General features: G+C 42.9%; 1 protein-coding gene across 6 annotated transcripts in view; it reads left to right on the top strand.

Moving 5' to 3' along the window:
* The window catches only part of Cfap44 (cilia and flagella associated protein 44), an 88211-nt gene that overhangs the window by 55843 nt on the left and 14560 nt on the right, over positions 1-17808 (top strand). For 4 of the 6 annotated variants that reach the window (XM_052740776.1, XM_052740777.1, XM_052740778.1 and 1 more), the window contains 4 exons: positions 1621-2127; positions 5487-5690; positions 8162-8357; positions 17610-17720. In XM_052740776.1, the coding sequence (XP_052596736.1) occupies positions 1621-2127; positions 5487-5690; positions 8162-8357; positions 17610-17720 (1018 nt within the window). Of the gene's footprint in view, positions 1-1620; positions 2128-5486; positions 5691-8161; positions 8358-17609; positions 17721-17808 lie in introns of those variants that run through there. The other 2 variants (XM_052740781.1, XR_008218832.1) reach the window with 2 other exon arrangements.

Consider the following 17808-nt stretch of genomic DNA (forward strand, 5'->3'; position numbering starts at 1 on the left):
TTTCTCTTAAATTGCTTTTGTCAGATTATTTTATCCCGGCAACAAGAACAGTCAGTTACTACTACAGTTTCAATTTGTTATTTGTAGAACCAGAAAGAAAGAGGGCTTGTCTTACTTTCACTTCTGTTGCTATGGTGATGACCTGATTAAAAAGCCGGGCGGTGGTGGCGCACGCTTTTAATCCCAGCACTCGGGAGGCAGAGGCAGGAGGATCTCTGTGAGTTCGAGGCCAGCCTGGTCTACAAAGTGAGTTCCAGGAAAGGCGCAAAACTACAGAGAAACTCTGTCTCGAAAAACCAAAAAAAAAAAAAAAGCAACTTGGGTGGCAAATGGATAATTTCAGCCCGTGATTCCATGTTATAGTCCATCAGAGCAGGGAAGGCAAGGCAGTGGGGACTCAAAACAGCAATCACAGTGTGTCAGCCGTCGAGAGCAACCCACGCCTGCTCACAGCTCAGCTCATCTGCTCCACGCCTGCGCATTTGAAGACCGCAAACCAAGAAATGGTGCCACCCACAGTGGGCTGGTTCTCCTCACATCAATGAACATAGCAAGACAAGCCCCCACAGACATGCCCACAGGCCAACGTGATCTAGACAGTCCAACACTGAGACTCTTTCCAGATGCTTCTAGAGTGTGTCAAGTTGACAATTAAGACTATCACAGGGCTCCCCAAAGAAATGGGCTGTGTAGCCATTAGAGTGGTTATGTTTGTTCATGTATGTCTAATCCTCAGCCTTCTAGGTACTTCAAAGGTGGTTCCACACATAGCTGATGCTGACTTTTCATTCTAAGTCTCAGTTCTTTATTGAAGACTTAATCTCAAGTAGATAAACATCTTGATCTTGTCTTAATAATATGTAGGTTCTTCAAAGTAAATATATAGGTAAGTTTTATAAGATTACCTGACTAAGTGCTTTTGGTCTTTTATTAAAAAACTCTGTATTTCATGCAAAGCAATCCTTAGTCTGGCTAGCAGCCTCAGGAGGTGCTGTGCTCTCAGGTGCTGGGAGGTACTTTTAGGACAGAGGTGGTAATGAACAAGCCATGGATATACGTAGTACATGTGCAGGTATGCTTTGGCTCAGATAAATGGAGAAAGAACCACAGAAGGATCTCATGGGATGTTGTGATACTGATGTCTAGAATCATGACCACAAAGGAATCACAGGAAAGCATGTGGCCAAAATACAGAATGAAAACAGGATGACTTATAGTTAGGTCCTTGGTGGGCAGCTGTGGTGAATCGAAATAAAAAAGAACCAAATTTCCCTCTAGGAAAGGGAGTTAGTTAATGCCCTTCCTCTCCCATAACAGAGTGTCCAGCTAGGCACAAGGTTTCCTGAGAGACCTCCCTGAAGAGGTGAAGGACCGGGAAGTCAACCTTGCAAACTAGGGGGAGGGAACCAATGGAAGAAATGGATTCCAGTGGTCACATCCGGATTGGCCTCCAGTCTGAGCGGGTGATGCTTGAAAGCTAGAGAAAAACCACAGTGGAGCACTGAACAGAGATGCTCACCATTCCCTAGGCCCACCAGTCTGAAGATGAAGGGTACATGACACCCAGACTGCCCTTTGTGACACAGTTGTAATTTGCTCCCTTTCTCTCCCTCGTTTCAGGCCCATGGAAAGAAGAAGTACATGAACAAGTGCATCCTTTCCCTTCGAGATCTTAAGTTGGCTGTCATTGAGGAAATCCAGTGTCTGGTACAAGAACTGAAGAAACTTCAGATGTCCATCCCCACGTCCAAGCACATTTCCATTCCTCAGATCCCGCAGATGTATCCAGAAGAAGTCCCAGAAAGGAGATTTCAATATGACGAGGAAACACTCTTGAGATTTAAGAGAAAGCAACAGAAACGTCAGGATGAAAAGACAGACAGCAAACAGACAGGATCTGCTAGCACAGGCGGAGGAGGGTTAGGGTTCCTCAAAATGTCACCTGGAAAGGAAGGAGATGTGACAACACGAGACTCCTTGTCTAGGGCATCCAAGGTATCAACGTTCATCATGGAGCTTCCAAAGTCATCAGAGTTTGAAAAGGCAGAGCCGAGTGATGTGGAGGTGGAGATTATGAAGAGAGATGAGGTCAAACATTTGTACATGCAACAGTATTTGTGCAACAGGGTAAGAGACAGAGATGTTCCTTTACTTAAAACCAAAAGGATGAATAGTGGGAAAATTCTATCTGGTTTATGATTGATTGATTTCAAATTTCTCTACATTAACCTTTCCCCAAATGCTGACCAGCTCATTGTTCACTGGTGGCTTAGTTTTCTTCCATCATTAGGTGGAGTTTTTCTGTCCCAACTGCTTGTTCCAAAATAACTGACATAGAGGCTTAATATGCTTAATATTACTTATAAATGCTTGGCCAGAAGCTCAGGCTTGTTAGTAACTAAATCTTTTAACCCATATTTCTTACTTATGCTTTGCCACATGGCTCAGGGCTTGTTACCTCATTTTCTACATGTCCTGCTTCCATGGTGTCTAGCTGACATCTCCTCTGACTCTGCTCTTCCTCCTCCCAGAGTCCTCAGTGTCTGACCCTATACTGCCTGCCTGGCTACTGGTCTGTCAGTTTTTTATTAACAAATGAGAGTAATACATATTCACAGTGTACAGAAGGATTATTCCACAGCATGCTCTCTATAGAATGTTGGAGTTTTGTATCTTTTTCCTACAGGACAACACATCAGAAGACACTTGGAACTAAGTGAAATCATGGCAAAAAGAACTAAAGAACCAGACTTAAGAAGATTAATAGAATGTATTTAAAAGGGGAACCTTCTGCTTTTCACACCATCCTCTGTCTGTCTGTCTGCCTGCCTGCCTGTCTGTCTCTTCTCTCCACCCCCTTCACTGTTCTCATTTGGTAGCTCAGGTTAGCCTAAAACTCACTATGTCGCCTCAAAGTTGTAGCTAGTCCTTCTGCCTCAGCCTCTCAGGTGCCAGGATTACAGGTGTGAGCCTAGGATTACAGATGCAATCTTATAACTATCATTCTTTCTTTAATGCCTGCTTTGCTGCCATAGGTGAGAGTGTTTGTGGCAATGGAAGGGTTCAAAACTGTTCCACAAATGACAAGTACTGTTTCCAGGAAAACCAGAACCAGGCTTGGACCGGAAGTGTGGGACACAGTTGAACTACAGAAGGAAGAGAACCTTTCTTGGGTAGATAGCACCCTGCTACCAGACCTACAGAAGGAGCCCCTTCCTCAGTAATTTTCAGCTCCACCCTGCAGTAGCGCTGCCTGTAGCTTCCCATCCTTACTCTTCATCATCATTTCCACTCCATCCAGGCTGACTCTCCCACTGTTCCCGCCTCCCAGGCTCTCCCTTCACCACTATTTCATATGAGAGCTTTTTTCCTTTACCACTTCCTTGTAACCAGGCCATTGTTCAAAGTGCAGAGCAGTCTACACCCTCTCCAGCATCCTCTGCACACACTCTCTCCTTGTCTGTGAACTCTGGCGCACCCGGGCTCAGCACTGTACGACTTACACTTGTCTTTCCTGATGCTTCACGTGTGTTAGTTTTGTCCTCCAAAGTAGATTAAACAGTTCTTCAGATGAGGGTCACATCTCTTCTTCTGTTTCCAACAGGATGCCTAGACACAAGGCATGCCAGACATGCAGTAGTAGATGTTCATTCACAAGCTTTGCTATCATCACACTAATTTATTGATTTTTAGCAATTAAACAAATGTCTATTGGGCATGCCACGTACAGAGACATAGTAGCCGGGAAGTGGGAACACAGCAATGCTCAAGAAAAACACTCTTTATTATCACAAAACATGCAAAACAGAATAGGTATAACCCTTAAAGTCTTGGAGACCCATGTGGTCTTTTTTAAAAAAGAAAATGCCCTCCTGCCTCCAGAGAAATTAGGAAGAATTCAACCTTATTGAATAAGCATAAAGGGAAGCCCAAATATGTATTCTATAACTACACTTACTTAAAGCGTGATTTTTTTCTTTTCTTTGGGTTGATTTCTGTATTTAGTACTCTAAAATTCTGTAGCAATTTCACCACCACAAACCTGCAGGCCTCTTCCTGTCCATTATCCTCTAGTAGGGACTTCATATATGTTAAGTTTCTGACAGTCTAGATTTTCTGTAAGGTACAACTTAACAAATAACATTCAATGGTTTTCTTCTTCCCACTGTGTGGGTTTCTTCAGGGGCGTCAAACCTCAGGGCTCCCTCTTCAGACCTTCACAAACTCTGGGTATATAGAGCTGTGCCCAATCGAAGCACACATGAGGACATATAGTCACCTTGGCCATAGTAGAATAAGGTCCAGATCAGGAACTGGGAGTTAGATCTCTATCCTACCTCTGTAATAAGGTAGCCTTGATTACAGGAAAGGTCACCTTTAACCTTATTTCTTCACTTGTAAAATGTGATAGCTGAACAGCTTTTTGTGACTCTATGATTATATTTACCTATGTAAAAATACTTCCCGTTCCATATTTTTTTAACTTTTATTCTTCTCTTATACATTGCATCCTGACTGCAGTTTCCCCTCCCTCCACTCCTCCCAGTCTCTCCCCCCACCTCCCCCCTTCCCCAGATCAATCCCTCCTCTGTTTCCCTTTAAAATAAATAAATAAAGAAAGAAAGAAAGAAAGAAAGAAAGAAAGAAAGAAAGAAAGAAAGAAAGAAAGAGAAAAACAGGCCTCCCAGGGATGTCCACCGAGCATGGCCTAAAAAGATAAAATAAGACTGGGCACAAACCTCCACATTATGGCTGGATGTGGTAACCCAGCAGGAAGAAAAGGGTCCCAAGCACAGGCAAAAGAGTCAGAGACGGCCCCCACTCCCATTGTTAGGAGGCCCTACAAGAACAATCATAAGGTATATATAGAGGACCTAGCTCAGACCCATACAGGGTCTGTGTTTGTCCTGACCTGTGAGTTTCTGTGAGCCCCTCTGAGTCCTGCTTAGTTGATTTTGTGGACTGTGATCTCGTAGTGTCCTCAACTCCTCTGGCTCCTACAATCCTTCCTCCCCGTCTTCTTCAGGGTTCTCCTGGCTCTGCCTGGTGTTAGGCTGTGCGTCTCTCTATCTGTTCCCATCAGTTTCTGGATGACACCCCTCGGATGACAATTGGCTTAGGCACTGATCCCTTTTAATTTTTTTCAGCATATATTAGGAGTTAAGGGTAATGTTTATTTAGACTTACTGTGAGAAAGCATTGAAAGTGTGGTAGATAATGAGGGTACATCCATAAAGGATGTTACTGAACAACTGCTTAGTCAATGATGAAGGGGCTTAGAGGACTAGAGTTATAGAATCCCCACCACTAATCTATACAGATTTAATGCCACTTATAAGTGAGTTTGTAATGAGCACATAATTTTATCTCTAGTCAAAATAATTGTATAATGAAAAATATTATAGTCACATTAGTACTGTTGGGTAGTTTGAAAAAGAACATTTGCATTTTAACTTATACATCTTCAAATCTCTTTTATATCTCAGATCAAGGAACTGATTGTCACTTTTGATGCAGAACTCCATCTTCTGAGACACCGGAAACTGAAGCTAGATACTAAGATGAAACTATCCGACCTACACCACGTCACGTTATTTCAAGAAATGCTTCTCCTCAAGAATTTTGAAAAACAGGAAAATATTCTTCAAGAGCGTGTTAATTCCTTAGACAAAGAGGAGCAAGACATGCAGGTAAGAGCAAGCTGAACCCTAACTGGCTGCTCCCCTTAAGTTAGGGAGGGCTAATAAAGTCCTTACTACACAGACCTGGGGACATAAATTTGATACCCAGAACCCATGTAAAAACCTAGGTACAGCAGCCTATGTCTGTAACCCAAATCTAGGGAGGTAGAGAAAGGAGAGTCTCTGGATCTTATTGGTCAGCCAATCTAGCCAGATTGGCAAGCTTCAGGTTCAATGAGACATGCTGTCTCCAAAAAATAAGATAGAGAAGGCTAGCATGATAGTTTGGTGGGTAAAGGCACTTGCCAATAAGCCTGATGATCTGAGTTCAAGTCCTTCAACCCATATGCTAGAAGAAGAGAACCAACTCTCAAAAAGTTGGTTTCTGACCATGCATACACTGTGGTAAAACACACACACACACACACACACACACACACACACACACACACACACACACATACACATATCTGATTTTGTACCAGTACCATTCTGTGCTGTCGCTGTTTCAGGATTTTCTGTTTGTTTGTTTGTTTGAACTATGGCTCTGTGGTAGAACTTGAAATATGTCATGGTGATTTCTACGTCAGAATTATTTTTGTTTAGGATTGCTGTGACTGTCAGTATACTTTGTACTTCCCACGAATTTGAAGATTAATTTTCTACTTCTATGAAGTTTCCGATTGCATTGAATCTGTAGATTGCTTTTGGGGAACAAGGGTAGGAGCACTCATTGTTATCTACCTTGAAAGGAAAAAAAAAAATCAAGCAGGGTAAAATAACTGGGAGGGGAAAGCTGGGATACTTTTAGTGTCTACAGATTTCAGAGATTACTGAATCTATGGAGGGTTATAATTATGAAGGAAAATGAGAAGGGGAAAAGGATGAGAGAAGAAAAGATATAAGGGCAAGAGGGGAAGTGTATGAGCTATGGGTGAAAAATCCAGTAAAGGATGTCTCTAACAGACCTGACAGAGAAACACGCACAGCAATCCTCAAACCTAACCGAGCAACATACAAACAGAATAGTAAACAGGGTGGGGACATAACAGGGACAAGGGGTGGGACATGAGAAGAGAGAGGTCACAATATGCTGTGAGATCATCTGAGAGTCTCAAGTCTGCGGAAGTGAAACCCTGCCAACCAGACTAGCCTGCGATCTTTGAGAAAAAAGCACGGGAGGTACGGGAGATAATGGAAAAATACAGAAGAGGAGGAAAGGAGGAGAGGGAATGTGAGAGGACGCTGGGCACTCAATACAGGGGAACAAACATGAAGGAGAGAGATGGATGGGGGCAGAGGGTCTAATCGCTGGCTACAGCTTCCCTTCCTTGACAGTCCTCCTGGGAATTCCAGATGCCTGTCAGAGGCCTGGGTGTGGTCAGGTCTCCTGTGCTGGTTTTAGTCCCAGATTTAGTTTCAAATGCTGTCTTCACTCTTAGTAGTCCTTCTTGGGGGGCACGTCTGGTCATAGACACTGGTCCCGTTGGTGGGTAGTCCTTCAAGGATTGAGTCCTGTCAAACTTCTGGGATGGCCCTTCAGGAATCCAGCTGTGAATGCTGGCTCTTTGCCTGTGTTTTCTCTGTAGGCACCATCTTATCTGAGTGTCAATAAAAATTCCTATTTGGCCAGGCAATGTTGGCACACACCTTTAATCCCAACAACAAAACAAAACAAAAAGCCCAAAGCAAACAAAACAAAATTTTAATGTGTTTAATTTGGATTTTTTTTTTTTTTTTTTTTTTTTTGGTTTTTTGAGACAAAGTTTCTCTGTATAACAGTCCTGGCTGTCCTGGAACTTGCTTTGTAGACCAGGCTGGCCTCAAACTCACAGAGATACACCTGCCTCTGCCTTCCAAGTGCTAGGCTTAAAGGCATGCGCCACCACCGCCTGGCTTAATTTGAATTTTTTAAATGAACATTCCACAGATACTGAACTTGAATGATGTTTTTAAAGAATGTAAATTTAATCAAATAAACAGTTCTACAAACATAAGAAATGTAAATTTCTATTAAGAAGCTTAAAAATGTCTGTAGACTAGTTTTGCATTGGAAAGTGCATTGCCCTCTGAAGCCAGCTCATTAGAAACGTTACATATCCTATGTTTGTTGGTTTTAAATAATAAGCGGTGCTGTTACCATTCGAGAAAGGTCATGAGGCACGACAAAACCCAGTATCAGAGCTTCATTGGGGTGGAGACTGTGAAAGATGTGTGCAGGGAGAGAGTGGGGAGGAGAGAGCAAAAGAAAGAGGAGGAGTCTGTGACCAGCTTTTTAAGGATTTCCCTGCACATGCACTTGTGGGCTTACAGAGCTATGCCACGCATGCGCTGATTACAAGACTGCTCTGCGCGCATTTGCACAATCAAGAAGTGCACTGATAACGAAAGACCCCTTGCTTAGCGACTGAACTGCGCATGTGCGGTCTTATAGCTGGAGTGGCAGAATCCCAACAATGTTCTTCCCTTTCTTCCCTTAGTGGAAAATAAATGAAACTCTGAAAGAGATGGAAGAGAAAAAGAACGAAATCACCAAGCTCCAGGAGCAGGAAAAGGCTCTCTATGCCGGGTTCCAATCAGCCCTTGGAGAAAATAATAAATTTGCAAACTTCCTCATGAAAGTCCTGAAGAAGAAGATTAAGCGGGCGAAGAAAAAGGAAGTTGAAGGCGATGCTGGTTTGTGCTCCTCCCTCATGCGCACTATAGTCCCTTTCTTCTCATTAACACTAAAAAGAGAAAGACCAGAGAAAACACCGGTCCTTCTGGCTAGGTGCCTGTTTTCACCCACTACCACACAGGCAATGTAGATGTGCCGTAGGGATCAAAGAGCAGAGGCTATAAGGTGTTACAGTGTGTTTGAGCACTTGTAGTGTGAGTGCATTCATGTGTGTGTCTGTGTGTGTGTGCATGTGTGTTTGGTATGAATTAATACAGGATAGTTTGCTATCTTGGGTGAAATGCCTATCCTCATCTTTTGTACAAGTTTGGGTAAGATTGTCTTGCCATTGAGTTTTGAGGGTTCTCCATGTTCTAGAGACTAGTTCTTTGACATATTGCTCCTAATTTTTCCCCTCACAGGTAACATTTGCATCTGCAGCATTTGCTAAGAAGGTTGTCTCGTTCCTTTGAATTGTTTTTGACCTTCAAACTGTGCGTTACAGTTGTCTGGACCTATGTGTCTCTGGGTTTTCTATTTTGTTACAGTGACCTATGCCCTTTGTTATTGTAACTGCATACTAAGTCCTGAAGTCAGGTAGACCAGTTCCTCCCACTCCAGTCTTATTTTTCAAAATGACTTTAGCTGTTCTAGACCTTTAATATTTCCATATTTTAGAATAATGTTGTCTATATCTACAAAGAAATCTTGTTAGAATTTTTTTTTTACCACAGTTGCGCTAAACCTATTTAACAATTTAGCTCTGCATGTCTCTGAGCAGACCTGGCACTTTTGTCTATTAATCAGCGTGTTACGTTTCAACACACAACTCCTGCTCCTGTTTTGTTAGATTTACACCTGTATAGTTCCCTGTTTGGGGGTGATCATAAGTAAATTATATCTTTGCTCTTGGTGTTTTCATGCTTATTGCTAGTATACAGAAGTATGATTTTTGTTGTTGTTGTTTTCTTTTTTGTTTTTTTCGAGACTGTGTTCTCTTCATAGCTCTGGCTATTCTGGAACTCACTCTATAGACCAGGCTGACCTTGAACTCAGATCCGCCTGGGTGCTAGGATTAAAAGCATGTGCCACCACCACCTGGCTGCAAATGATTGGTACGAGTTTGCCTCATACTCCATGGACTTACTTATGAGTTCTAGGTTTGGGTAGATTCTTTGGGAATTTCTGGGTAGAAATAATTTCATCTGCAAACGTGAACTGATGTACTTCCGGTCTGTATCCATGTCTTCCTATTTTGCCCTTTGCATGGCTCAAACATCCAGAGTTACACTGAAACGGAGTGGCAGGCTGAGGCCTCTGCTTTGTTTTCAACCTCTCAGGGAAAGTGGTCAGTCTTCTGCCGTTGAGTATCTTGTCGCCTGCAGTAGGTTGAGGGGCTTCCTCAGTTTTGTGAATTCTCATCATGAATGGGTACTGGAGTCCGTCAGGTGTTTCTCTGTGGTGATTGATGACTATATGGCCTTTTCCCTTTTTTGCCAAATAACATGGATAATAACAATCAACAGATTGTTGATTATTAAACAAGACTTATCCCTTGAAATAAACCATCATTGGTAGAATATAAAATTGTTTTGTATGCTGCTCAGTTTTTAAAGAAGCCTTTCCCCCCGTGTTTGTTGTAGTGTGCTGATGGTTTGTGTGGGTCCCTCATTTTGATGCTTGTTGGGACTTAATGCAAGATGCTTAGGTGAGTGGGAGGGGGGTGCTGTCTTTGCAAGGGATTAACATAGTTCATTCATAGGAGAAGGATTATATGGGCTGTATTAACACAATGAGACTAGCCCCTTCCTCAGGCTGTCTCTTGATTCAGTCATGTGATCCCTCTCCCATGGGCTTCCCCCATGACGACATCCACTGGAAGTCTTTCATAGCTTCCAAATCCATGAGCTAAATAGCAAACTTTTCTGTATGCATTGCTAAGCCTCAAGTATTTTGTTATAACAGTGGAAAATGTGCTAATATAATATTCATGTGGGCCATTGGTCAGCAGTCCTAGCCTCCCTCCCTTCTACCTCTCTTTCCCTCCCGCCCTCCCATTCACCCCCTCCCTCCTCCTTCATCCTTTTCTTCCTTCCCTCTCCTCTCTTTATCTTTTCCTCCCCTCTTCCTCTTTGTCTAATATAAATATGAGGGTGATGCTAGTCCTATGTGACAGGGAAATCAGAATTCTGTCTAGGGGTTCTTAGTCTCATTATTGAAAGAATTTAGCCGGGCGGTGGTGGCGCACGCCTTTAATCCCAGCACTCGGGAGGCAGAGCCAGGCGGATCTCTGTGAGTTCGAGGCCAGCCTGGACTACCAAGTGAGTTCCAGGAAAGGCGCAAAGCTACACAGAGAAACCCTGTCTCGAAAAACCAAAAAAATAAATAAATAAAAAAATAAAATAAAATAAAAAGAATTTAGAGACAGATTTGGAAGGGAACTTGTGGACAATTTTGTAAAGAGTTTGAGAGAAACAACCAGGCAAGCAATCTATAAATCTCAGCAGTTTCCAGAAGGGAGGGAGACAAGGAAAAGTCACATAGCCTGTCTTAGTTTAGGTGTGAAGAGACATCATGACCAAGGCAACTCTTATAAAAGAAAACATTTCATCGGGTCTGGTTTACAGTTTCAGAGGTTTGGTCCATTATCATCACGGCAGGACATGGCAGTATGCAGGCAGACAAGGTGCTGGAGAAGGAGCTGAGAGTTCTACATCTTGATCCACAGGCAACAGGAAGTGAACTGTGTCACTGGGTATAGCTCGAGCATAGATGACCTCAAAGCCACACCTCCTAATAATGCCACTCCCTTTGGGGGCCATTTTCTTTCAAACTACCACATAGTCCATAAGGAAGCAGGAGGTTTGTAAACAGCTGCAAGACAGACAAACAACTGCACACAGAAGGGGAGGGGGTCTTCAGAAAAAAAAAGAGTGAGAAGGCCTGGAGTGTCTAGGAAATCATGGCTGACCTTTGACCAGTATCTGAAAGAAAAAGAAAAGAGTTGAAGCAGGAAGGCCACAGTGCTACGTAATGGGAGCCCTGCAAACAAGTGCATAGGGGCAGGGTTTCTGGGGAGGAAGGTACATTACCTCATTAAAGGGATAATTATTTCCTCCATCTCCTTAGCATAGCCATAGGTAAATCAGCTTTCCAAGGTGGATGGATTCTTGGCCAGGTGATTGACAGACCCAATAGTGTATAAGGTTCTAATCTTCGGAGCAGACCAGAATGTTGGATCTCTGCCCAGGATTAGAGGTACTCCATTGTTTTGACTAGAAGGAAATAGCTTTCTGTTAATGGACTGCAACAGAGACCTTATGTTCATCTTCAGTGACCTCCAAGATTACTGTAACCTTTCCCTCTCAAGAGTGGAGACCGTAACATCATTTAGGAGATAGACTGAAATTAGGAAGTGTAGTGACACCTTTTATGAAAATATCTCTCTACCTCCAAAAAAAAAAAGTGATCTTTTGGCAGACCTTGCAGCAAAATTAATAATCCAGTGGGCTCACTTAAGACTGTATACTTGGCCTGCTGTCCTACTGTGTACTCAGCCTGCTTAACTTGCCTTTAAGAAAACATTTAACCAATCCGAGGAGGCCGGCCAGGAGCCCCATCAAGGACTCAGATTCAGTGTCCTAAGGCCCTAACGTCCCCACGGTCTTGCAAGAGGGTACCCAATGACGGGAATAGTACAGGGCTCACGCTGCCGGAGACAACAGCGTACAGAGGTCGTCGAGACCAGCTCAACATGGCACGCTGCCGAGCGTGGGAAGCCCCCTGTGTAGCCTAAGACAGGGACTCTCTCGGACCCTAGCCACCCCGATCACAATGGACTTGGTCCATTTTTGAGAAAAGAGGGGGAACTGTTGGGGCCCAACTCCGGACAACTGTGTCTTGAATTTTGTGTGACCTTCCTTACTTTATCAAACCTTGCAAAAACAGGTTCCTGGCCTAACCGCGGGCTGTACAACTTCCTGGAGTACGTGCTAATCAGCCAGCTGCAGGGGCCTGGGACCAAAGCAACCTCACCCTTCCTTAGGAATTTTCCATTCTTCTCTCCTTTTTCTTCCCCTGCTCCCCCTCCCTGCCTGAAGCCCTGCTTATAAGCCTCAATACCCAGTCAATAAACGAGACCTTGACGCAGAAAAAAAAAAAAAAAAAAAACATTTAACCAATCTTACTCAGATTCTTGGATTTCTCATTCAACCTCTTTTACAACCTAATGAACAACTTTAATCAAATTTAATGTACTCTTCATGCACCTGCCACTGAATAATGCATGTATGTACACGTGTGTAGTAGCAATCATTTGCTGAAAGCAGCCAACAGGTTGGAAGTAACAAATATCTGCCATAAATGTTGGAAGCAGCATGTAGCTATAGCTTGATGATGTCTGTTTGCAGTGTTGTGTGTCTGAGTTAGTTGGAATTTCTTCCCTTATAAAAACTCTGTTAAATAATTCTGTAAAGAATCCCTAATCTCTTTCCTATACTGTGTTTTCTGTGCTGTTCAATAAATACAGAGTAAAGCCCTTTTTAAGAGATATAACTAATAGGGTACATATTTCTCTCTCTCTCTCTCTCTCTCTCTCTCTCTCTCTCTCTCAAATTTGGGCTCACTCTTGGTCAACCTCCTCTGAGAGGAAGTGTTCTGCTTTTGCTCCCTCATGAGACATGGGCACATCATGGTGTCTCTGAGGTTATCTCTCTTGCCTTCCCTGACACAGGGAGTAGATATAATCCATTTCCAACAAGAAAATCCAGAGATCCAATTCCACAAGTGTTCATCAAAACTGACTGGAGTCTGGGCTGGAATGGCATCATACCTTCAGATATGGCCTCCAGGCGGGGACTTCATTTAGGGTAATGAAGATAACTAGGAACCAGACCAGGATCCAGAATGTTTTCTGGACATCATTGGCCTGTGGTTGGGACCGAATCCCAGACATTTCGAGCTTCTGGCCAAGGACCTGAATCAAGTTCTCTAACTCTAAACCGCCTGGCCCTTTCTATCTCCTGTTCTCATCAATGCTGTGAATTAGGAAGTCTTTCCTCATCTTTGATTTTCTGTAAGATACTAATTCTTCTTTCAATATTTAGTGGAATTTGTCTGTGAAGCTATTTGAAACTGAAGACTTGGTGGTGGGGGTTTTAATTATGAAATAAAATTTCCTAGCAGCTCAGTGATAGTAATCTTCTGTTTTATATTAGACAAGTTTGGGTAGTGAATACAGCTTTCTTAAGGAATCAGCCTATTTTTCCAGCAAAGTTCGTGAGTGTAAAGTTGTTCATTATGTTTCCTTGCTATCATTTAGTAACTGCAGAGTGTGGCAATACAACCCATCAAATAGTATAATTATTAATACATGCTAATGGTACAAATTGATGTGATTCACTGTAATATTTCCATAAATACATAGACTGCACTGGTCCTCCTACCTCTCATCTCCAGTCTTCCTTCCCTCCCTGGGTTCTTTCCCAGTTCTCAATAGCCCTACTCACAGGACTTTTTTCTCTTCTTTTACATAAGTTCTCATCTACGACAGAAAACACATGACACTTGCTTTTCTGTGTCTGGCTCATTTTGTGCAATATGTCCTCTTGCTACACTCATTTTTTTTTCTTTTTGCAAATGACAAGATTCCATTCTTTTTGACTGAGTGACAACACTCCATTGTATATAAATACCCCCTTTCCTTTTTCTGTTTGTCTGTTGACAGGCTGATTCTGTATCTTGGCAATAGTAACCAGTGACACAATAAACATGAGTCCACAGGCATTTTTGTATGCTAACCTCATTTCCTTTGTATATATACCCAGGAGTGGGATGCTGGCTCACATGATGATTTTGTTTGTAGTTTTTGAGGAAGGTTCATACAGCCCCCTCACCAGAGTTTCTGTGCTAATGTATATACATCCCTGTGACCAGTGTATATGCATTTCTTTGTCTCTACATCTTCACTAGTTTTATATATAGTATATATGTATATGTATGTATGGATGTGTATATATATATATATATATATAACATTCTATTGGAGTAAGATAGAATCTCATTGCCCATGTAAAGTGTCAGAGCATGTAGGGTGCACTCTATGTTATTCATGTACAGTGGGAATAGTACCCCATCAGATAAGGAGGATTTCCATGGATAGTGTTAACACTGCTTCTGGTATCAGTTCTTTTTTCATTGCTGTGATCTAACATCTGATAAAAACAGCTTAAGGAATGAAGAGTTTATTTGGGGGACAAAGTACATAATGGCAGGAAAGACACCACAGTAGGAATGTGAGGTAGGAAGTCACATCGTGTCCACAGTCAAGAAATAGGGCGGGGGAGGGAGAGAGAGAGAGAGAGAGAGATGGTCCCTTTCTCTGCTTTTTTGTTCAGCCTGAGACCCCAGCCCAGGGGATGGTGCTGCCCACATTCAGGTGGGTCTCCCTCAGTTAAACCTCTCCGGAGACATACTCAGACACTCCCAGAGGTATAAGTCTTAGGCAAGTTCAAATCCAGTCAAGTTGATAATGATGATTAACCATCACAACTCTGTAACTGGCAGCGATGCTGGTGACTCCGGTCATGGTGAAACGTCTACCATTCTTGTCCTCTGATCGGGCACTGGTGGGTATCTAGATACTTCACAGGGAGAGGCAGAGGCTAGAATCACAGTGTCTCCTTTATCGAAATTTTCCCAGGGACCTGCCCTGAGAAGATTTCTCCCAGGGTCCTGGGGAAGACGCTATGGCCAACATGGGGTTATCTGAGGGAAAAGAATCTATGAACACGATGCTCTTTCGTCCGTCTACTTTATTCCTCTGAGATTAAATCCTAGCTACACAGCTTTGTTTCTATTCTTATGTATTGCTCCTCTCTGTCCCTTCTCTTCCTGTCCTCTCACAGCCCTAACTAAGCTCTTCTGCTATCGATCTCATCTTCGTCCTCCACCCATGCTTGTTCCTTCCTTTCCTATTCTCCTGACCTGACTCAAGTCCTCCTACAATCTACAAAAACTTTTCCTTGCTCTTTCTCCTCAGGCCAAGCCACTCTTACCCTAACCCGGAGTCAGGAATTTTGTCCCGTCTTCACTCCACCTGGTTATACAAAAAACAAACAAACAAACAGAAAAAAACAAAACAAAACTTTTAGTTCTGAGTCAATAGCTCTGGGATGCCACTAGGTCTGTGAGAGAAAGGGATGGTCTGAGCTCCATTTGTACAAGAAATAAACCTATGTGTTTACACATCCACCTGTCTCCTAGGCCTAGGAGACACATGTTGTCTCTGTAGGGGTGTTACCTAGTAAAGATCAGCAATAGATCTGAGAGGTTTATACTGTTCGCCATTATGGCCTAGGAGTTATGTGTGCACAAGAAATTGATAATAGGAAACAGCTGATATATTAAAAGTCTAATAACATCAAATATTCCTTGATATTTGACTTCTCCTCTAGAAGGATTCCTTGATCCTTCAAGGTATAGCTTTATCATATACAGCTGAATCTCTATTTCATATTCTTGTGGCCTGCAGCACCCCTTGGCAATAGTTAGTTTTAATTGTCAACTTGATTCAATCTAGAGTCACCTGGGAAGGGGTTTTCAGTAAAGGATTGTCTAGATTAGGTTGGTCTACAGGCATGTCTCTGGGGGCTTATCTTGATTATGTTAATTGAGATGGAAAGACCTACCCATTGTGGGTGGCACCATTCCCTAGGAAGGGGACTCTGAACTCTATAACAGTGAAGAAAGTGAGCTGAACACAAGTATAAATCCATTCATTCATTCATTGCTTTCTGCTCTTCACTATGGGTTTAGTAACTAATTCTTTCAAGCTATTGCTCCTTTACTTCTCTGCCATGATAGGCTGCAGCCTAGTATTGTGAACCAAATAAGCCCTTTCTCCCTTAAATTATTTTTGTCAGGGCATTTTATCACAGCAACAGAAAAGAAACTAACACACTCTCTAGAGGATTCTTGCCAGTCCATGCTATCTGACAAAGTGCAGTTGCCATCAGCGTAGAAGACCTGCATAGGTGTGGCGTTAGCAACCATCATGTTTTCCTCCCCACTGCTACTGTGGTGATGTCTTCTGAGAAGTGGGTCCCCAGACTTCCCTACTGTGCCTGCCATAGAATAGGTTGTCCCTGGGATCTTCTGTTGTCCCTATTACTAAAGTAGAAATATCTACCATTCAGTCTTCATTGTCACCAAATAAAAGTGGGACCTCCTTGTTACTGCTGTGTGTGGGACTGAGTTCTGTCCCCACATGCAGTCTCTATTGACAACATGGTAGAGATAGACTTGGTACCCATAACCAATATCAAAAGCCCTGACTCTCATCTGGGGATCTCCTTGGTACTGCAAGATGGGAGAGGTGCAGGCTACCTATGTGATCTTTTTTTGTTTGTTTGTTTGTTTGCTTGTTTGTTTTTGGTACAGAGTTTCTCTATGTAGCCCTGGCTGTCCTGGGACTCACAACTATATAGACCAGGCTGGCCTTGAACTTGAACTCTGCCTGCCTCTGCCTCCCAAATGCTGGGATTGCAAGCATGAGCCACCACGTCCAGCCAAAACCATGTGATCTTTGCAGCTGCCTTGTGGTATTGGTGGCAGTGAGAGAGCTGTTTTTTAGCTAGCAGTGATGAATGTCCCAAATCCTCTACTCTGCCTTCAGAGATGTTCCCATGGTATTTTAAGAGCAAAATGGGACATTCTAAAGGGGTCTATACTCACTTATCTTGGGGATGATATGTTTTACTATTCATACATATATACATTTTATAAAGATACTATATACAACATAGTAATGAAAAGTTACTCACGATCCTTGCTAAAGAGCAACCATACAGACTGTCCAGGTGGCTACTGAAATGGGGTTTTGAGGTAGGAAAAATATAGAATTCAACTCTGGCTGCAAGAATAAATGACAACCTATACAGAGGATCAAGGGAACCGCCAGTAGATAGAAAATTACTAACGAGTAGGGTAATTCTTTGCTAAAATCTAACAGAATTTTCACTGAAGGCAGGCCAGAATGATAAGCTATTAGAAGAAGGGGAAATTTGAGGATTTTGGTGGCTGGCAAGGGTGAGGGTTCCCAAAGCTGGTGTAACAGCATTCTCGCTGTGACTGGATTCAGCAAGCTGAGGAGAGAACACGTGGTCTGTGTTAAGCTCTTCACACAGTCTGTTCTCTAGTAATCGACTGTTGGGAAACACTGCATTTGGTGCTGCAGGGTCTGCTCTGCTGATGAGGTCCTTTTCTCTCCTTAGATGAAGATGAAGAGAGCGAGGAATCCAGCGAAGAGGAGTCCAGCCTGGAGAGTGACGAGGACGCATCGGGATCTGAAGACGATGTTTTTGACGACTCCATCTGCCCAACCAGTAAGTGAGGCAGAGCCCCGTGCTCGCTGTGTAGTGGGGATGCAGGCTATCAGTGCAGAGGGGGTCCCTTTCTAGTCATCTGCTCTCT

This window comes from Peromyscus californicus, unplaced genomic scaffold (genome assembly GCF_007827085.1).
Source record: "Peromyscus californicus insignis strain IS unplaced genomic scaffold, ASM782708v3 Scaffold_16__1_contigs__length_79575227, whole genome shotgun sequence".
Lineage (NCBI taxonomy): Eukaryota > Metazoa > Chordata > Mammalia > Rodentia > Cricetidae > Peromyscus > Peromyscus californicus.